The sequence below is a fragment of the Nansenia antarctica genome (genome assembly GCF_963989245.1).
Source record: "Nansenia antarctica genome assembly, chromosome: 10".
In the NCBI taxonomy this organism is placed as follows: Eukaryota; Metazoa; Chordata; class Actinopteri; order Argentiniformes; family Microstomatidae; genus Nansenia; species Nansenia antarctica.
Genome location: NC_137680.1, coordinates 18,628,621 through 18,650,714, shown reverse-complemented (window position 1 = coordinate 18,650,714; position 22,094 = coordinate 18,628,621). Strand labels below are relative to the sequence as shown.

Here is a 22,094-nt window from a genome sequence, read left to right as displayed (position 1 = left end):
TTAGGCCTTGGCTTGCAGCATCAACACTGTCCTCTTAGAGAGTGTGGTGTGGCAGGCCTTGCAGGTGCATTTTTCACACTAATTTTTTACACACTTAGAGGTTTTCACAGTCAGCGAGGGACAACATCACTATTCCTACCTGAGCGTATTTGGTGGCTGTTAAACAAGTGTGCACTATGTGCTTATTTCATGATGAAAAGAATAGCATTGGTTGTCTAACTTCAGCAACACCCATGTGACTTTGGTGGTGAGACAGAGTCACCCTCAGAAAAGCTACAACAACAAACACTTGGATATGCGAGTGTTTTGGATGGATATGGAGCATGGAGTGTTCCAGCCTTTGAGAGAGGAGAAAGCGGGTGGTAATTGTGTGTGTCACAGTGGAATGAAACTAAAATAGCCAGGGAACAAATGTGGGGCGGTCAAAACAACCCTGTCAAAATGTGACTTGGCATCTGGAGGCCTGGACGGCATCAAACGGGGGTTTCTGATCAGTCCATTTCCTGGGGAAAGTCCTGCAGTTAAAATAATTGTTTCAGTTCTCCCGTGAATTCTAATTCTAGGCGACAATAGAGAATGGACTTTAAAATCTGTTTGCACCGTCAATATACTTGGATCCAATTTGAACTAACAGTAGCAGTGATACTAGAAACTGAATAAATGAGAAAAAGATGAAATTACTTTAACAAACATTTAAAATGTACATTTCTTCTTTGATCTGATGAAGGTTGTGAGACCTAAATATCATGTTTTTAAATCTAAGCTAAATAAATCATAAATGTTTTAAATTGAGAGAGTTGAAAGACATAAAAAATAAAAATACTGGCTCTTCATTTCACCCATAATTTCATCAGGTTTTTTCAGCCATTTCCAGTTAAAACATTGAGCTATAACTTGTGGTTTGTCTGGTTCTTTTCCGTCCCCTAATGTGTTCTGCACTTGTTTGGCATGGTGTTGAATGACAGCAGGGTTTTGTGCCTTATACCCGTGTCAGATTTCAAACCTCTGCTAGTGTAGTCATCTCATTAGGGGGGCCCCATTGGTCCACACTCTTAACTCCATAATTTGAGGCCAGTGAATCAGACATGACGATGGCTGCACTCCGCAGCACACACACTGTGACCTCACCGTACCCCCATGTTACCCTACTCTTCTCTGCTCATGTTCGCAACTTCCCGTGAGAATTTCAAACAAACTCCCCTAATGTCATTTCAATAGTAGAGGGGCCTTGTGAAGGCCCATGGGAAGAACACAAGGATGAATCATGCCTGCCTGTTGACATATCGCATGCTGAGAGTCCAATAACTATCAGTTAGAATTATTGAAGGGATTACATATTTTTTGCTAGATGCGTGGTTGTGTAGAACAGTTAACATATCACTATGAGGGCGGTATCATGGCTTGAGGCGCAGCATGAAGAGGGAATATTTCAAATGCAGCCATATGCAGGCTGTTTTAGAGGATTACTGTGATTAAAGATTAATTATTTGACTTGAACATTGATTGACTCATTTGTTTATTGAAGTGTTGTATTTGTTTAACAGGTACGAGGCTTATACAAACCTATAAAAATACACTACAAAACACTTGAGGCACATACACCCATGAACAATGGAAATATCTGCACACCTGATTTTAAGCACTAGAGATGCAAAAGGACTGAAAAAACGTATACTGTAAACTGTGAGGGAAACTCCATGCAACACTGCTTGCTTTCAATGCATCTAACCAGTAAGCAATTTTTCAATTAAGCCTCATCACATGGAGTTTCCCCACAGCCTACAAACATGACCAATGAGTATTTCGGAAGTCTATTGTAAAATACTTGCAATGTCAACAGTGCAGCGGTTTACAAACAGTAGTGCATTCATGACAGTGCTTTGTATACTACAGTATATTCTGTATCTCTGAATCACTTGCATTTACAAACAATTCTTTTACCTTTCTTTCAAGTTTTTTTGCCATAGATTTGAGCTGTGATTTTCTCAGCATCTCAGGCAGCCTTTTCAGATCCTCCTCCTTAGCGTCTTTGACCCAGTCCCTGATGTGGCCCAGCAGCAGGGTCCTCTGGGTGGGCAGCAGGGTCTCTGTGTCTGGCTGCTGCTGCCCCTCCTCTCTCCCCAGCAGGTACCTCCAAACCAACGTTCTCATTTTAACCGGGCACATCTTGTGATTCTCAAAGAAGATGGGAAGGAATGTTCTGAGTAGGGCAAACTCACCTGTTTAGGACATACAAATTAATGACACAAAAAAACATTACTTATAATTGCAAGTGTGGTATTCATAAAAGCCATGAACTTCACTTAACACCAGGGTGGCACTAGCTAGTCACCTGCTAATTGACATTTGAACTGGGTATAGCATCCGGCCATTTCTACTATTTATAGGTAGCATAATGAAGATGGATATATAAACAAAAAATATATATTTTGAAATACCAACCCCCATTTTTAAGGTCTTTGGAGGGGGCGCAAAGGCTGTCGTGCCAACCCGTGCCTCTGAGAAAGGTCCTGAGCCCTTTGCGTAAAGAGCAGTCAGTGTGATTTACGCACGGCGAGGGCGCAGTGGTGGAGGAGAAGGACCCGCGGGGACACTCTTCACAGTCTGTGTTGGTGTGCGTCGTACCTGTGGGCATGTTCCACATTTTAAACAACTATTGGAACCTCTTTTTTTATTTTACCTGATTCAAGTAGGAAACTCATTATTCGTTGTGAAGGCTACCCAAAGCGAGTCCTGTAGATACTGTGTGTGGATAATTATAATGTACACCTACCCCTCCGTTTGACTCCATAGCCGCGAGGACATGCCGTGTGTCTAACGCAGAAATCGGCGTACCAGTAAAATCCGTTCTTGCAATCACAAACTCTGTTATTGGTAGACGAACACTCCTCCTTGACCACCTGGTTCTCTCCACAGAACGTGTTGCAATAAAGGCATTTCGGCAAGTAATTTGAATACTGCGTATAATGGTTGTCTGGACACGGGGCACACACGGTCTGTGTGGTTGCTGTGCAGTGTGCAGACATGTGGGACCCAGGTGGACAGGGATCACAGCTCAGTAACTGACCGGTGACGGGATCCAGGTGTTTGTACACTGGGTTGTGCACCATTGCGCCACAAGTGCCCTCAATGAACACCAGCAGGATAAGGAACAACTATGAATTAAGGAAAAAATAATTAACTTAATCAAACATATACTGTAATGTCTAAGATTATGGATTTCAATATTGATTTTTTGTTTGTTAAGTGCTATAGGTACAGAACAGTCAGTTATAATATTGATTCAATTGATACTTTATATTAGGCATTGTACAGTACACAGACTCTATACTGTCATCATCACATTATTACACTCACCATATTGATGCTGTCTGACTTCCCCTGTTGTAAAAGTGTTTAATCATGGGAAATCATTTTATTTTATTCTGAACCCATGGGAGGCGCTTATAGAAATGATTAACAATCTTTCTGCAAAGGTCATATAACTTCCCAAAGTAAAATCCGGAAGTGATACAGACTAAGGTTACAGTAATTAATACACACATGTATATAGTACACACATGAGAGGCATAATGAGGATGTAGTGTAGTGTTACTTCCTATGGAAAGTCTTGTTTTAAATGCCATATGATATATTTGAAGGTCACCTGCTTGGTCACGTAACCAAAGATCCACAGAATCACACTCCGACAGGTGAGTCAAGATCCCATTATCTCATTTCAAAGAAAAGAGTGTAGCTATTTAAGCTCTACAAATAAGCTTGATGAAAAAAAAAAAGATGTACAAAAAAAGATGTACAGTATTACCAGGTTCTGAACTAGTCTCACTAGTCCTCATATTTACTTTGATTGGAGGGGAAAATCATGATAAAACCCAAACAAAATTTGTAACAAATTGATTTTAATCAGATATTTCAACATAACGTTAACAAAGTTACAAGGACTGAAAAAGACAAGCAAATACACAATAAAGATCCATACATTTAGTATAAAAAACTGATTTACAAAAACAACACTTCAAACAAACATCACCATAACTTGCAGCATTCAGAATCCAGTTTTTTCATAAAGTAATAAAAACAAGCTTTTACAATTTTGGCAAGAACATTACATTTAAATAGAAACAATTGCACTCCTTTGTACATTCATAAAAGCTGACATCCTTTGAAATGTTTACAATTTCAATAGAGCTTTGCATGTCAGCAGTCAAACAAAACAGTGGGAGGAAACATTTCATTATGAAATCTATTTCCTCCACTTGAACAGTGAAAAAGCAAGATGACCCCCGCCCCCCCTTTTCCATAAAATAGTGGACTATATACATCTTTTAAATAATTTCTTCTTTTCACATAAATTGTCCTGTCAGGAGGACTATTCATTGTAGGGTTTGGTTTTGAAGCACGAGCTGTCGTGAATCATGCTGAGGAACATCTTCTCATACATCTTGTGTATGGAGGAGGTGCTGAGGATGCGGTTGATCTTCTTGATGCTCCTGAGGAGCTGCCTCGGGGCTCCCTGGCTGCGGAGCTTACGCAGGCTGTGGGAGAGACCCTTGACGATGTCCATGTCTCCGTTCTGCCTCTTCCACAGGTGGAGGAGCTGCAGGATGTACTGCTGGGACTGACAGGAGTTGACCACTGCCCGCACGTCCTCCTCCCTCACCCTGACCCCTGGAAGACTCTCCATCACCGTCATCAGATCCTCCAGGGTCAGGTTCTTCAGACTTGCACACCTGGACACCTTCCTCTCACAGTGGTTTACACCTGGACCGGGTATAAGCAAGGAGGAAATCAGGTCAGCAATGACTGCATACTACTACCGAGAAAGCTTTTTGTTGTTGTTGTTGTTATGACTCCCTTGAGAACTAAGTTTCATTTGAACAGTGGCGTGATTGCATTTTATTGCTTCTAAAATAAAATGGCTGCCACACATCGTGTTGCATCATATTATGAAACCTTTGTATTTGTGATGCCTGACCTTGAATGATGCCGTAAAGTTTATCCTGGTCTTTATTCTGTTCTCTCCACAGACGGAGTAGTTGGAGGATCTGCTGCTGGGGGGTACAGGCCTTCTTCAGGCGCTCCAAGCTCTTCCTGTCCACCCTCTTGCCCGGCAGGCTCTCTAACAGACGCTCCAGGGGCAGCGATGACAAACGCAGAGATGCTAGAGACTGGAAGATGGCCTCCTCACACAATGTCACATCTGAGACAGAGAGAGAGAGGTATCACTCAAAACATGATGCTTAAATCTAAGAGTACTTATTTGCCATCTTATTGATATGTGACACGTTCTAATGTTTTGGTCCGCATGTCGGCATCTATCTATCAAATAAACAATCATTTATTCTCTCAAATTCGTATTAGTCACAGCATATTTAGCATCAGTTCACATTAACTATTGACCCAACATCTGTAGAGAGTAACTTCCACCCTGATAAGGGTCATTGTAACGTAAAAGCTCTATATATAATGCAGTCCAATATCAGGTCTGATTTGACAAAACACAGGTGCTTTGAACAGACGTCTCCAAATGATACACTTCCCCTCATTACTTTGTTTGGTCTCTTGTAAGTCTCATCCAGCATTCATGTGTTTACCATTGTGTGTAATTAAGGGTACTGCTAAGTTACCACTAGACAACTTAATGGGAACATCCCTTCCTGGCTGATTTTGTTCCATGCAGCTTTGGCCAGGGGTGCGATTCATTTCCTGGAGGCCCTCTCCTGATTTAGCTTTGGTTTCTTCCTCTGACTTTCATCAGTTTTTTCAAACCCAGGGTAATTAAACGCTGGCTGGGACTTAATTACCCTCAACTTGACATTTTCAAATTCTAACTACTTCAGAATTGATTGCGAACAATATGTGGTATTATAGAACCGCTAAAAAACATTCTGGGTGAATATTTGAGGAGGGCAACTGCTCTGAGACACCACATTAGGGGTTTTATGTTTTACTACTCTAATACTACTTAGTCAGGCTGTAGGAATTCAATTTAATTCAACAAAATTGAGTTCCTCCTAAACATCCTTCATTATTACACTCTGAGTAATATCCTTAACCCAGTGTCTCCTGTCTCATCTCTGTATGACTCAGTTTCCTCTTTTGCATTGTTGAGGATATGACAGTGATGTGGTAATTGATACCTTATGTGTAACTTACAGTAGTGGGTGGGATTTACAGTATGCAAACTACCCTCAAATACAGTGTGCAGTGCTGAAATATGTGACACATTCTAATGCTTAGGTCCTCAGGATCTGATGTAATAATCAGACTTTTCTTTCGAAAAATGTGAATACATTTCTGCGTTGTTGAAAAATCAATGACACATCGCTAGTCAACTAACACAGCTTGTTTTGTGAGCTTGCTCACAATGTAAAGTAGTGTTATAGTTAACTAGGTAGCAGTGGGGATTACTCACCGAATCTATTGCATTGCAGCATTTTGGCTTGACTAGCGAGTTTGTGTTGTGATTCTCAACAACGTTGAAACGTAGTTCTGTGTTTCAAAAGAAAAGTCTGACCATTTTGATTGGTTGCTGACATGCGGACCAAATGATCAGACTGTGTCACATGGTACTGGTGGTGGTGGTGTAGGTGGGCTCACCTGTGTGGCACTCATTTTCACAGAGCGTGTCCTGGGTGGCCGTCCCAGGCCGGAGGGTCTTCAGGCCCAGCTCGCTGCAGTTCCTGTGTGAGGCACAGGGCTCCGTGGCAGACAGCAGGCTAGAGAAGTGGCCCTGCAGACACTGCTCACACACTGTGTCACTCTCTGGTGTGCCTATAACACAAAAACAAACTCAATTAAAACTGTGACAAAGACATACCACACAGTAGGGAGGCTAACCATTATGTATTCCAGTACTGCAACGGCTCTATTTTCAGATCGAGGATCTTCAGGTTATACATTTGAGCCTTCAGGTTATAAAACTAAGTAAGTAGAACGGCCCTTGGGTTATACTGTACATTAATGAACCTGATAAAACATACAGCAGTCTCTCAGGGTAACATACTGTGCAGTATGTCTGTACTGTAAAGCATGTGATCCTAACAAAAGGTTAGCAGTCAGCTGACTTTAATAAGAGGAACACCTATTTCTCCATCACAAGAAGTTTCTAGCGATACCATTTTGAGATGTCTTAAAAATGTAAGTGCTGTAGCTTCTAGAGGAAGTGGCTAAGAGCACTTGTAATTGATCAGGTGATTAGCACATCCTCCTTTTTCCTTTGGTTCCCCACCCTAGATGACATGACATATTTGCATGAGAAAATTCATTGTTCTTTCAGTTCTCTACATGCAGTTGCTATCATGCAAGTGGTCAGGGAATGTTAATTGGCAAGGGTCCTAACCCCGACCCTAACCCACAGTATTGTATATATTGGGGTTTCAAGTGCCCATGTCAAAGGACCCTTGGTATCCTTGCCAAGAATGCAGAAGAATAATCTGAGAGCCTAAAACCAGACTAGCAATGATCAGCAATGACTAGCAATGTTTCCAGAATTGGAATACTAGTTATTCATTGTGGCAAAGATAAGGACATTCCACTGAGTTCAACGGGTGACTTATGATTCATCTTTTTTCCCCCCTGGAAAATAGGATTCTGCTACACCTGGATGTACTCCAGCTGCAGTGCATGCTGGTTTGGTGGCATAAGGGACGTCTGTAGTTAGGGGTTTGTATCTGAACCACAGTAGCCCTATGAACATTACGTTATATCACCCCCCAGGGGTCCTTTCTGAGATGAAAGTTAGGAGCCATGCTGGAAAAAGCTGTTTCAGTCTTGTGTTGTGTACGTTCGAGAGCTGACGTGTTGTTTCCAGTGACACAGATCATACCACGACACCAGCTAGCAATTATCCAACCCTCCCGCAATAAGCATTTTGAGGTTGAATTCAAGAAATTATAATCTTGGTCTTGTTTACCAACTAATTTATTTAAAGCAATATCCCATAAAATCAGCATCAAGATATTGTTTGATTTTAAATGACTATACCGCCATCTCCTGGAATTGATAGTTTTTATTTTTTATTATTTTATTTTTTTACAAGGAATTGCACCACAAATTATTTTTACCTGAGGACAGCCACACTTCATATGGAGCACAGACAGACATAAGTTTTATTCTATTATTATAATTAACCTGCAGACTATACACTACACCATATGAATACATTCTGTGAAACACGTCAGAATTAAGCCTAAATAGTATTCAACAACATTTTAATACTAGTTATCCATTCTGAAATCTACATAGAACAAACACACGAATCCCATTTTGGATTGTGTCCATTTTGGATTGATGTAGACGCATATCATCTTGCCATGCCTGAAAATATATTCTCAGATAGAGACAAGAGTCTCAGTTAAGTCAAACTGTCTGCGATAGAATCTAACATGTCTCTATTCATCATCTGCTATGGAGACGCTACACAGACTGTTGATACAAAAGCTTTGGCCACAGAAGTTTCTGTTGGGATGTGGCTCATCTGAGCTGGAACATGTCCGATTCACAAACTAGGACTGAAAGATGAAGCTGATGGGATGATTAGAAGGGAAGGAGGGAGACCAAACGACGGACAAATTACAAAGACCTAGCGGCGTGATCCGACTGACAGGGTGGAGAGCCCCTGATGATAACAGCCAGCAGTGTTATACTGCTTGATGACTAGACCTGTCACTCACAGTTCCTCTGCCAAGGGTGTGATTATTATCACTTCACTCTGCTGGAGCAGCGAGCTCACAGGGAAGACAACGGGTCGGGGGATCATCTTCTCACTCTGACGCAGAGTAGTGAAGTACAGACTCATTAACTAATGCACGCTATTATGGAAGCAGATCTCCATCTGAGGACTGAATGAGATTGCCAGGGATAACATTTGTTTAATCTTTCTGAGGGAAAGTGTTTGTTTTATTTAAGGAGATATCATTGGAAACCAGTCCAAAAAAAATGTTAGCAAAAAGAGAATTGAAAGAAAGGGCGGAGCTACGTCAGTAAAGTCAAATGAATGTGTCAAAATGACACTGAATGACTACATACCTAGAGTGGCAGCACCAGAGCCTGGGGCGCAGGAGGTGTGCTTCATGCAGAACTCCACCACCAGGTGGTATCCTGGCTCACACTCACAGAGCTGGTCGTGTGTGCTGCTACACTCCCTCCTCACCAGCTGTCTCTCCTTGCAGACAGAGGTGCAGTACTGGCAGGTGTCTCCCCAGTTCCAGTGCTCTGCAAAGTGCCGCTCGGGACACACTTCGCAGACGGTGGGCGAGTCTGCGCTGCAGTGCCTCTTGACCGCCTGGCCAGGCGGACACTGGTCGCACAGCAGCAGCTCAGAGGTCACGGGGTCACGATGCTCGTACTTGGGGCGCGGCGGCTCTTGGAGGGCCCAGGAGAAGGAAACAGCGAAGAGCTGTGGAGAGAGACGGAGCAGAGTAGAGAGGAGAAACTCCAGTTGAGCGGATGTTTACAGCATCTCTGGCTGATGCCAGGGGCACCGGCGGCCATTGAGGCTTCTTGTAATTGACTGCCAGCGTAAGGGCGGCAGCCCACATAGGGCCCAGATGTCATGGAACAGACAGCAAAGCAATGTTCTCCTTGTACTTCCCCCTACCCCACTGCCATGAATAACACTATGTGCTTCAGCATCTCCTAGAGCATGTGCCCCGGTGTGACTCCTGCTGGCTTCTAGTCAAGAGAACAGGCTTCACAAAGTGGGAGGGGACTGGGCTTTCCAGAAGACCATCTGCGCTGAGCCGTCAGGCCAAATCCATCAAGTTCTCCACATCAGGTGGTGCAGGCTATCCCTAGTGGTGATGAAATGATTACCATCAATTGTAAAAAACACATATTTTTTTCCTTGAGGGGAATGCCGTGTATATATGTATCAAGTATTAAAGAAGACTTTGAACTTTTCACCTTTCACCATTCAGTTAGAAGTTGCCATTTGACGACATACTGCACAGTGCTTGAAACCAAAATTACACACTACTATTGGGCCTCTGACGACCATAATTACACCGTTCAAATGATCTGAAGGAAACTCACATAAGATGACTCTTGTGGCCTGCAGCCAGCTGAAAGGGAAGGCTTCATTTTAAGGTATGCTGTCCCCCCTCAATCAGACTGAGCTCACTATACACACAACTCAAGAGGATGTTTTTTCAGCTCATTAGTGTCCAGAACACTAAATAGATATGAGCATCAGTGCTCACGGCAAGTGGGTGTGATTTGAAACCCAAATATTACTTCCGAGCGCTTAAGTGCATTGAGGTAAATCGCTTTCCGCTTTCAATATACACCACTGTCTATTCCAGAGCGAGGCACTTGACAGTAATTCCATGTGAATCATTTCTTGTATTCAGTTACAAGAGATAAACTGAGTAAGAGAAGGTACTGGGAGGACTCATTTGAAAGAGGGTGCTCTGTGCAGATGGTCTACTGGGGGATTTCAGCCCCTCAGAGGCATCAAATGAACAGAGTGGCTGACCCACCCCTGCTGAACACAGACTGTAAAATCACCCAGCGTGGCCTCTGAGCCACTCTTGGGAGGCCTGGCATCAAACAGACCTGCAGGCCCAGTCTGCATCATCATAAAACCATCAGCGGTCCTGCCTCCACGCAGATGAGAGAGGTAATACCCATAAAGTACACACGCCACGAGACATGACAAGTTAACAAGCCCACCAAGTAACCTTTATGGATTTTGTATATTGTTGGTAACCACTGCACCCACATAGTTGTATACTCTATGTATGAGTGTAACAATGGAAATTGATCTTAATATGATTTCCCCCTAAGGCTTTTCTCCACTGGACTGGTTCTGCATTTCTGCCTTACAACTGAAAAACAGTAGGAAGGGGGAGTGGAAATTTGGTAGTAGTAAGTAATGTATAGGTACATTATTATCGATATAAATCCAGTCATCCATCAATACTAATGAATCGTTTTCTGTGGACTATGGTTATTTGGGAGCAGTATTTAAAACAGTTGTTGTATCTTACTCTCTCTCTCTCTATGTAGCATTTGTTCAATTGAATAGTTCAATCAGTTTAATGAACCTTGACAGGACACCCCCCCACTTGAGAGGTAGGTGAGAAGGCTGTTGGATAGATGATTCACTTGTATTTGTTGATGATTCACAAAGTCACTTTGCATGAAGGCATCTGCTAAATGCCCAAAATGTAACGTTAATGTAAAAAGCAGCAATGATTTGCATTGCACTGGGTCATAATGTCTCTACATACAGTATCTCCCAACAAAGAGGACACAGTACACACTGGCCTACATTGCTTAGATGTCATCATAATGTGTCATGACGAAAAGACAACACTGGTCTCCAAGGTCTGTATCAGCACTGATGGAAATGAGGAAGTTGCTGTACCGTAAAGAAGTTTCCTTTCAGGATTATTCGTTACTTTTTGAATATGAACGTTGCATGGTGCAAAGCCTCTGGTCTCAGTGTTTGATAAAAATCATGTTTATTTTACATGGTGATATGACCTTTTAATACACCATGTTGACCTCCATGTGAACGGCTAATTTTGGGGAAGTTGCCTCCAACTGACAATGCTGAGTGCAGAGCATAAAGATAAAGAGCTCATAGATAACAGTCCAGATAGAGACATTGCTCCACTTAGAAGTTAATACGGCTGTATTCATTTACAGGGGAAGCAACTATTTCACATCAAATGCTGTACATGATATACAAAAAATACAAATCACACTACACATTACCTGAAAGATTTAATTAAAATAATGTTATTTGTATACAGCATTTGGTTCTAATCTGATACACATCTCAACATGAACAAATGCAAATGATGTCACAGGACCAAGATAGGATAGGACAGCATGCAAAACCCTTCAAAGGAAATAACTGTGCTTTCTGCCCCTAGGCTATGATTTACCAGAGATAGAAGGGCTGCACTATCAAGTAGAATGAACCTAATGAGGCAATCATCACTAATAAAAATAATGGGACAGAACCTTCAGCTTTCCAAAAATGAATGTTCTTCAGCTATAATTCAGACAGTGCTCATCAAATGAGACCTCCTTCTGATTTGTGCAGGCCTATAAGCCAATTGGCATTGACAAGTACGCAGCTACCCCCTTCATATTATCAACATAATTATACTGTTATCCTTATGAATAAGAACAATACACAGGAAGGGCATCATTTGTATTGTTGTATTTTGAGGGGGGGTTTACAAAACCCCAAATCCTTATGCTAAATTATGCAAATATCGACGTCATACGAAGGTAAAGTACTGTAGGAGAGGTGATGGGGAATTCACTAGTATATGATGGTGTTAAACACTATGTAGCTGTACAAAAGCTGAACAATATGTGTAGCTCCACAATACCGGTAACAATACTCAACCAATTTAAATTTGAAAAAAAAAGTCTCTCCTCCAAGACAATGAACAATTCACATTGAAAACATTTTGAATGGTGAGATGAAAGAGTTATTCTAACCATTTATATTTTGATAAGTCTCTCTACAACCAAAGACGAATTATATATATTTTTAAAACGCGGTATACCTGTGCCCCGTGTTCCTGAAACACTGGCGTACTTTCCAATTACAACCGAATAGCTGACATCCACGCACATATTATCATATCCTCTTAGAAATACCTCCCCAGTCAATTACCGCATTGGGTCGCTAGATAATAATAATCCTGTCAAACATGTTGTCCACCGACAAAAACAAACAGTTTGAAGACACTCACCACATATAATTTCATTGCTGGCTGTGATGTGATAATACGAGCGCTCCTCTCTCCTCTCTAGTCAAGTCCGTTAGGACGAGGATGTCGTTTCCATACTTATACTAGGGATAAGGGAAGTGTGCCCACCCACTTCGATGGATGGCATTTCAACAAGCTAGTCTTTGCCTAAAAATACGATTACTATGATTGCGTTGACGCTTACGTGGTTTCACTTCACGACACAGGAAGCACAACCAATTGAAGTGTGCAATTTCATTCATCATGTCATCGATCCACATGCATGTAAAATGAAAATGTATTTATAGATCATCCTTCACCTGGTGATTTGGTGGCTGCTTTGATTAAAATGCCCTTTAAAAAAACACAATTCATATGAGTATTGGACAGGCTACAGCACATGTCAAGTGAACACTATGTTCAAGTCAAGCCCCTTTAGAGTGGACAATATCATGGGGTGGATCAACTACTTGAGGTTGTCATACCTGTATGTACTGTACAGCACAGATTTATGGCAGATACAGTATCTGGGAACAGACAGTAAAGGGGACATTACATGTAGTTCACACACCACAACGTTTAGACAAGGCAAGGATATTAATTGAACGCAACACATTGTCCCTCAGGACTGCATTACATCCATAACCACCAGGACACCATGGCCGCCCTGCCCTGCCATGTGCACTGCTCCAGGTCACAGATCGTTTGAGGGACACCAGCTGTAACTCCTTATAAAACATTTTAAAGTATTTCAGTTTTTCATCACAGTATGTTTGTTATGAAAGTGGTTGCAGTTTCATTCCAATCATGAGAGTCCCTGCCCAAATATATTAAACCCTGATGTCCTGAACCATTGTATGTCTTTTACTTCCATAGTCATATGCCTTTATCTGATTGACATTTAGTGTGCTGTGGAGTATAGACATTTAAATATTAACTTAACTAATTTAGAGCAAAATGTGTTATGGTTTATTATAATAATAATAATAATAATAATAATTATTATTATTATTATTTATTTTACAATAATACACATAATACTTCCATCCTGTCATAATATTTCATCCTTGCTGTCACTTTTGTGACGACCCTCTCTCTCTGTCAGCTGGTTTCCCTTTTGGCTGCCTATCTGGCTCAGGGAGCCAGTGTGAGCGGGGCTGGGAGGGTCGTTGGCAAATGTGGTTCACCTGTGCAGGTGTGGCCTACAGGCTTTCTGGTGAACCCCATTGGCCATTTGAGTTTTCTTCTCCCACGAGCTTCTCACTGCGGCCTAGTAAAGTGTCTCAGGTAGATCCATTAGTAAGAAGTGATGCTTCTGACTGTGCTGCATACATTTCTGAGGGTTGTCTCTTTGGTAGGCAGCAACACAAAGGTGCCAATCAGAATCTTGTGAGACACAGGGTCAATAGATTCATGTGTTTGAGTGTGTTGCCATTTTCTGTTAAGTCGAACATGGGTGATTCCATACTCATCCAGGGGGATGGGGTTACTTGTATTTCCTGTTCCAGTGCAGATGTTGTTTAGTTAGACTCAGAGTTTGTAAAAGGGGAAGTTTGTGTGGGTGTGAGGCCTAATCTAACAGTTGAAGGTATTGATTTTATTCTTGGGAACCAGTTGGCTGGTGTGCAGGTTTGGGCTGATGGGCCACCTCCTCACGTGGAGCAAAGCCCTGCAGCCCCAGTCCTAGAAGAGTCAGAGGATTCTCCAGATAGGTTTATCTTCCCGGCTTGCCCAGTCACATATATCATGAGCAGACAGTGACTCGGCAAGACTCTTTGCCTATTTCAGGACAATTTGATTTGCCTCTCCCTGAACAGCTCCACTCTGTTTCTCTGGAGGATTTAGTGACAGAATAGCAGCTGGACTGGAGTTCTTTGAGAGAGCATTACCAGCTAATGTGAGTTCTGCCACGGTTACTTCCTCCAGGAGGAGTTACTAATTTGCAAATGAGTACCCCATGGTGAGGACTTTGTAGGTGATGCCATTTTGTAGATTGTAGTCCCCTCAAAGTTTCACCAGATTGTCATGGGGAGAGGTCTCAAGCACAATGTAGCTGGACATTTGGGAGTGAGGAAAACATTTGGACCGGGTGTTGTGTTACTACTTCTGGCCTTGATTGAAGCATGACATCTCAATATTTAGCATACCCCCATTCAGTGCAAGATTCTAACTTGACCTCGAACTTGACCATGACCATATGTTTGCACAGGTGCTGAAACAGCTACAGTACATGTTAAACACAACCTGCCTATCATGTGCAGTCCCAGGGGGGCTTTTGAACTCCTCCATCAAACACTGAAATCTCTCCTGTGCCCATATTGTACAGAGCTTGATGGTGACTGGGAGGAAGGTTTGCCATGGTTGCTGTTGGCAGTTAGGTACAAGCGAGTACAGGTTTCAGTCCTAATGGTCTGGTGTTTGGACATGCAGAGCGGGGCCCTCTAGTTGCACTACAAGAGAGTTGGGAGTTACAGGAGCCACCGCAGAACTTGCTTGATTATGTAAATAGTTTCTGAGACTGTTCTGCAGTTAAAATGGCCAAAGAGAGGCTTGGAAGTGCTCATCTAAAATGAAGCGGCTTTATGATCGGCGTGCTGAACGCAGGCAATTTAGCTCTGGTGACCAAGACATTGTTGCTTATTGTGGGTTCACCCTTTCCGGTTCATTGGTCTGTTCACAGTGGTTCGAAGGGAGACTGAGCAAAATGACATCATCACAACTCCTAAGCACAGGCAACAAAGTTTATCCATGTCAATTTGTTGAGGCCATTTATGTTCGGTCATCGGCATCCACTACTTTGGTTGTGATGGGGCAGGGTTCACTTGGTGCTGGTTCTGCACTTTCTGCATTTACAAGAGTCACTTTAGACCCTTCATCTCGTGTATGAGGAGAGCTCAGGCTCTGATCTTGGGCTTTTGAAAGGCAGGTTGCAAAATTCTGAAACATTGACGAATTTGGATTCTCCTCTTGGTCATTTGGACTGAGCAAAACATACTGAGGTGGTTGACCTTATTGAAATGTATCCTGTGTTCTCTGATACACCATCACATACCCATCTAATTGAGCATGATATTGGAGATGCCCAACCCATGAGGCAGCACTTCTATATAGTTTCACCTGATAAGCATAAGCATTTAGACGCAGAATTAAAGTACATGTTGGATAATGATATTGCTGAACCTTCTGGTTCCAGTTGGGCTTCACCTTGTATGTTAGTCAGTAAATCCGACATCTTTCAGGCCATGCACAGACGTTGATCAGGCACGACGTGCGAATTGTCAGTAAGTTTGATCTTCTTAAAGGTTACCGGCAGGTCCTCTTGTCTCCCAGAGCAAGGGAGATTTGTTTACACCCTCTAGACTGTGCCTTTTGGTTTACGCAATGCACAGGCACCATTTTAATGCCTGATAAATCGCGTTGTGTCTGGTCTGGAGGGTTGTGCCGTGTGTTTGGATGACGTAGTCATTTATAGTGACACCTGGGCTCAGCCAGTCCTACGCATCCAAGCACAGAGGTTGTCACGGGCGCACCTGGCGGGTTAATCTGGCCAAATGTGACTTCGCTATGGCAACAGTGACATACGTGGGCAAAGTGGATCAGGGTGTGGTTCGACGGGTGCATGCTGAGGTTGAAGCTGTCAGGCAGTGTCTGCCTCCCATGACTAAGAAGGAGCTGATGCTTTCTGGGTGTGGTTGGCTACTATCGCAATTTCAGGAAGAACATTTCCTCGGTGGTGGCCCCACTGACTGACTCGCTTAAAGCCCAAGTGACGTATGTGTGGCCAGGTCAGTCAAGTGGTGTTTGAGAATGTCAAGACCCTGTTGTGCTCTGCACCAGTGCTCGCTGCTCCTCGTTTAGAGGAGCACTTCAAGCAGATGCAAGCAGTGTTGGTGCAGGCGCTGTCCTGTTGCAGGCTGATTTGGTAGAACAGGGGGTGGATAGGGCCTATCGCTTATTTTTCTAAGAAGTTCAATCAGTACGAATTAAATTACTCTGTTGTGGAGAAAGAAGCGTTAGGTCTAATTTGGGCTCTCCAGCACTTTGATGTGTATGTTGGCTCGAGTGGTACTTAAGTTGATTGTATTTACTGACCACAACCATTTAATGTTCCTGTGGTCCTTGCAGAATCCCAACCAGAGGTTGATGAGGTGGTCACTCTTACAGCCATGTGACGTACGTCATATTAAAGGTAAAGAGCATATTTGTGCTGATGTCTTGTCTCGTGTACCAATGCTATTTTCCCCACCCTGTCTCTTTCTCCCTAGTTCTCTGTCCTAGTACTCTCTCCATCTCCCCTTCTTAAAGGTGCTCCTTTAGATCCAAGGCTGCTGAGGTGGGAGATGCAGAGTTTCGTGGTGGAGCCGGCGGGGGGTGGGGGTGACGCCAGTATTGGCAAATGTGGTTCACCTGTGCAGGTGTGGCCTAGAGGCTTTATATAAGGGGTAGTGGTGGTCTAGTGGATAGTGAGTTGGACTTGTGATCGGAAGGTTGTGAGTTCAAATCCCGCCTGAAACCACACCACTACTAGTGTGCCCTTGAGTAAGGCACTTAGCCCTCAGTTACTACAGGGGGAATGTCCCTGTAATTCGTAATTGTAAATCGCTTTGGATTGAAAGCGTCTGCTAAATGGCAAAAATTTAAAATTGATGAACCCCATTTGAGTTCTCTTCTCCCACGTGCAGGTTGGCTTCCAGTTTTATTCCTCTTTGTTTTGTTCACATCTTACAACAGACATTCCATTCATTCATCCATACACTACACACATACTACTGATTATACAGACTTCACCTTCCATTATTATATTGTTTATTATTTAAGTTAATAAATATATTACTTTAACCCTTGATCATGTGTGGACCCCCTTTTTTAGTTTTCTTACTGTATGAATTAAATGAAAATGGTTCAGGATAAATATATATATTTTTTTTTTAAATAAACATGAAACCAATTCTGGCAGCATATAAATGTTAAGATTGACATCTGATTATTTTATCTAGTAATTCCATTCTACATTATTACTGTGCACTGCATGTGTAGTGGTCATGCTGTCATGGTAACAGAGGGCATCTACCGTACCAGACCATGCTCCTTGCTCCTCATAGGGACCAGTAGTAGGTCACACAAACAGTGCTGACGTACAAGACTGCTGACGTAGAAGACACAGTCAAGGAGAAAACAGTCTCATTCCTCTGCGAAGGAAATCTTGGTAGTGAAGTCACAGCCTACCACAACAAGAGACCTACGGTAGCTGGATACACACTACATACGGCATCGTGACGCCAGGGTCGGTCAGCTGACCTGTGGTGAGGTCTGGCGGATTTATCCACTTCACTGACACCAACGTATGCATTGAGGAGACGTGGGTGTCAGGAGGTAAACCATCTACTACATAGTTTTGCCATTCCACTCTGACCAATTCAAAAACCTTTACCCACACACCATATTACAAATCACAATGCTGCACCCACTGGTGGCTAAGTTTATTTTCCCAGACGGCTGGCCTTTGCTTATAAAATACTACAATGACTTTGTGTAACATTTGTGATTTATCTTCCCTCCTTTTGTAACTGTAACTACCAAAGATCATAGAAATGTTTACTACTGTTAATAATGTCAGTAATTTGACATATGCAAAGGTCTTGTCAAAAAGGTATTTCTTTTCAATTCTGCAGCAATCCCTGATTTAAATAATAATGTGAAAAGATTACCCCACATTGCAAAGGGTGAAACATGCCATCTCGTTTGCATTCTGCGCAGGCTGATATGGAACAGTTCACTCCCCTTTTCTTTTGTTTTGCCTCTTGTTCTCATATGTTTCTGTCAGCCAGCAAATCTAACCAAACACTATTTATTTCCATAACAGATCTCATAAATGAATGGAAAAAGGAACCCTAACTGATAGTTGGCCTCGAGCTAGCTCTAAACAACAGGCTGTTGTGCTTGGGGGTCTGATATAATCCAAGTACAATATGCAGCATCCCTCACTGGGAATCTTTCGAAATCAGGAAAGGTTCAAACAGCATAATACACATTAATATCACATTAATCATTAAAATTACATTAAACATGATACAATGAATAAATAAAAAATCTAGGAAATTGAACAGCAAATGTAAAAAGTCAAATTTGAGGCACTTCCAGTGGGCTTTCATTCCTGTGTAACTCAGTAATCTTCTACAATGTCCATACACTGTGAAATCATAATTCTCATCAACATTATCTGAAGACACAGATGCAATTGTCTTTATTGCGACATGGGGAGAGGTATCTGTTTGCAAAAAATTGATGGGAAAGAGCTGTTTCATCCAGCGTACCATTCTTCAGTCCTATGCCAAATGGCTCATGGTAGACTCTCTCTGGCCAGTTGCGTACATGACAGAGATGTTATTGGCCAGGGCCATGGCTGGATATGGTGGAGGTATACAGTAGCTTGCTAACCGTTGCGGGTGACCAGTCCTCCACCGGACAGTGTGGAGAATCCATGTGATTTATGTGACCTTCTCAAGTTCCTCACTGGGGCCTTGTGGTCTTCCTCATAGGTCTCATTTCGCTATGTTTTTTTTCTCTCTCTCTCATTTTCCAAGCCTTTCAAACATAAATCACCTGGAAAACACTTTATTTGTGCCTGACACAAAATATAAGAGCATTTGAAATAATCAATTAGGGCACATTGACTGAGAGGAACACCATGAAAGAGGTGTCAACCATCCATCCAACTTTGTAATCTCTGCCAGTTAAAGCAGTGAGTCTGGCATCTTAAGCACTATTCGCACAGGACTAGTTTTATGTGGTGGCGTAAGCAAAGTCAGAATTTTACTGGAATTTATTAACATTCCCCCAGATATCATGTCATGGCTCTGTGTAACATCCGCTTCATGAACAACAAGCGCAATAGGCATTGGGTAGTTCTCGAACACGCAGCAAAAAAAACTCACTTACCGACATGCCGATTCACGCTGGACTACATAATGTCACCACATAATGTTAGTCCTGTGCGAATAGGGCTTAAAGCTCTATTTGAATATGTGATTTAGAAATGACACCCCCCACGACCGTGTTTCGTGCGGCGCATTCACACAGGATAAGTGAAGTCTGTATTTTACTCGAATTTACTGACATTATTCCCCGGATATGATGTCAAGGCTCTGTGTAACATAGATATACAACAAGATATCTATGGAACAAGATATATAGATATATAGATATATAATAGATATAATATCTATTATACATAATATGTAACAAGCCATGAATATCACCCATCTCATCATCTTTCGAGATTTCGCTCTGGATTTGAGCTTGCTCTTCCTGCGAATGGGTCTGAAGTGTACATGGATTCAACAATGGCCCACACAATCCAATGGGAGGGGCACTGTGTACACAGCCTTTGATAGGGTTCGCAAAGCAGACAAACACCTCGCCACAAACCCTTAACGGAGCCGTCCTGTCCATGTAAACACGCAGAGCATGCACTGGACAGAGGTTGTTCATATGCACCTGTTTTGGAGAGAAAAAAGGACAGTACATGGAAAGGGTACAGTAGCATTTGCTAGGGCAGGTCGTTCACATACCTGTTGGCCTTGAGGAACAGTTTTGTTTTTATTGTACCTCTTAACACCTCTGGCTCATTCGCTAGGTACGTTTTTGTTGTTGTTGCAGGTGTAGGTGCAAGCCGTCCATGCCGGGACTCATTGGCCATGAGGGGGCCTGAGAAGTGCTGCCAATTACATATGTGACATGCTTGTGTACTGGAACCCACACCCCATCTGGGTACTGGGCACTCTGTTTACTGGGGAGCAGAGTCCCGGGAGGGGCCTGCCCAGAGGGGCCCAGGGAGGAGGAAGGCAGCAGAGGGTTCTTCAGCTTCTGAATCTTGAAGTGCGGAAGAGGATGTCTCATGGTCACGACCTGGGTGGGGAAGGTTCTCGGACTGGGCCGTGGAGGAGCTCCAGCAATTGTCCGTTCGGTCAGAGGCCCCTGGAAACCGCCTTCTTGGGTGATGTCTCTGGTCTGGTATCTGGTCGGTCAGTATCTGGTATCTGGTCATTATCTGGTTGAAACTGGAGCCAAGTTTTCTGTGGAAACAGACCCACAGTGGGTATTAAGGGAGTTGATACGCACTACAGCTGTAGTGGGGACAACAACTGAAAGCACTAGCCCACACACCAAAATAGGAATGAAATGAAGCAATGAAAATTCAAATGGCAGAAGAAAGCTAGCGTGCCAATTGCCTGAATGCAATTGGTAGCGTTGCTACTGTATGCAAGAGCTAACAACAGATTAGTGTCACATTAGCTTCATGCTCAAGACGTAATGAAGAAAAACATATTAGCTACAGTAGCCAACCATCCCAGTGGTTAGCCGAAGCTTACACTAGGGACCTACTGTCAGTTTGTTACATTAAGTAAATAGCTAGGAATTATGTCGATCTTGTCAGTGCTCAAATTGTCCTAGAACTACGAACGCTAGCCAAGGGCTTGAGTAGCCCAAAAACTATGAGTAAACTGAACTATTACTTTAAACAATAACTCTTAAATAGAAAACACTGAAAGAACCAGGAGCCTAGGTGAGACTGAATATGAATGGTTCAGGAAATGTATGTGCTTCAAGCATCCAACTTGTGGTTAAGGGGGACTATAATTCCTGTTATGAAGGCGACTGAAGCTGTTGTCCTAGAAATAATCAGTTCATTATTTTGCATAAGAAATGTCTAGAGGAAAAGGTCTGCATGAGCTTAGCCACGATAAACACTATGATATGATCTAGTCTAGAGTCTAGACCATCGTTTATGCTCTATTACAGTAGATATTTGGCTTCACTGATATCCAGTACAGCAGCAGAATTTATTATGTCTATAAAGTCAAGTGCTTTGTAGCATACAGTACTGTAACATGATAGGAGAGACTGTAAAATGGGTCTTTTAAACCGATAAAATACAGTCACTTATTGCCGGGAATTCACCAATATGCATTTCAAGCAAATCTGAAGTTGAATTACAGTGCTTGTTTAACATGTTGAGGAAAGTAAACAAATCAAGGTAACTGCTTGTTTTGTGTTTGTTTAATTTGTTTCATGGGAAGCAACATGAATGTGTGTTTTGTGCATAATGTTTGCAATCCAAAACTAGAGTGTGGTTAAGCAGTTCCTTCCCTGTGGCCACGATCTACTATGAAGAGGCACCAAAATAAAGATTCCCTACTGTAAGGTCTCTCCACTGGAGACAACCACTCCTCACAAATATGATTACTATGAAAAGAAAACATTTAAATAAAAATCGGAAATGGAACTTGCTTCTCATTGAACTCCAACATTACCCCATTTGGAGCGCAATATTTTTAATGCCTCACTTTAAGAAATGTTGAGTCACTGAAATAA

General features: G+C 42.4%; 2 protein-coding genes across 2 annotated transcripts; both read right to left on the bottom strand.

The window, feature by feature from the left end:
* On the bottom strand, positions 1-3,110 carry tnfrsf11b (tumor necrosis factor receptor superfamily, member 11b; the record flags this gene model as incomplete). Its single annotated transcript, XM_080541046.1, has 4 exons — positions 1-78; positions 1,963-2,219; positions 2,443-2,625; positions 2,774-3,110. 4 exons carry the CDS (start codon positions 3,108-3,110, stop codon positions 1-3), a joined length of 855 nt encoding a protein of 284 aa, XP_080397172.1.
* A 1,259-nt stretch (positions 3,111-4,369) lies between these two features.
* Positions 4,370-20,618, bottom strand: LOC308166719 (tumor necrosis factor receptor superfamily member 11B-like; the record flags this gene model as incomplete). The annotated part of the gene is made up of 5 exons (XM_080541045.1): positions 4,370-4,761; positions 4,976-5,200; positions 6,601-6,774; positions 9,031-9,400; positions 20,469-20,618. 5 exons carry the CDS (start codon positions 20,616-20,618, stop codon positions 4,370-4,372), a joined length of 1,311 nt encoding a protein of 436 aa, XP_080397171.1.
* Between the last annotated feature and the right edge of the window lie 1,476 nt (positions 20,619-22,094).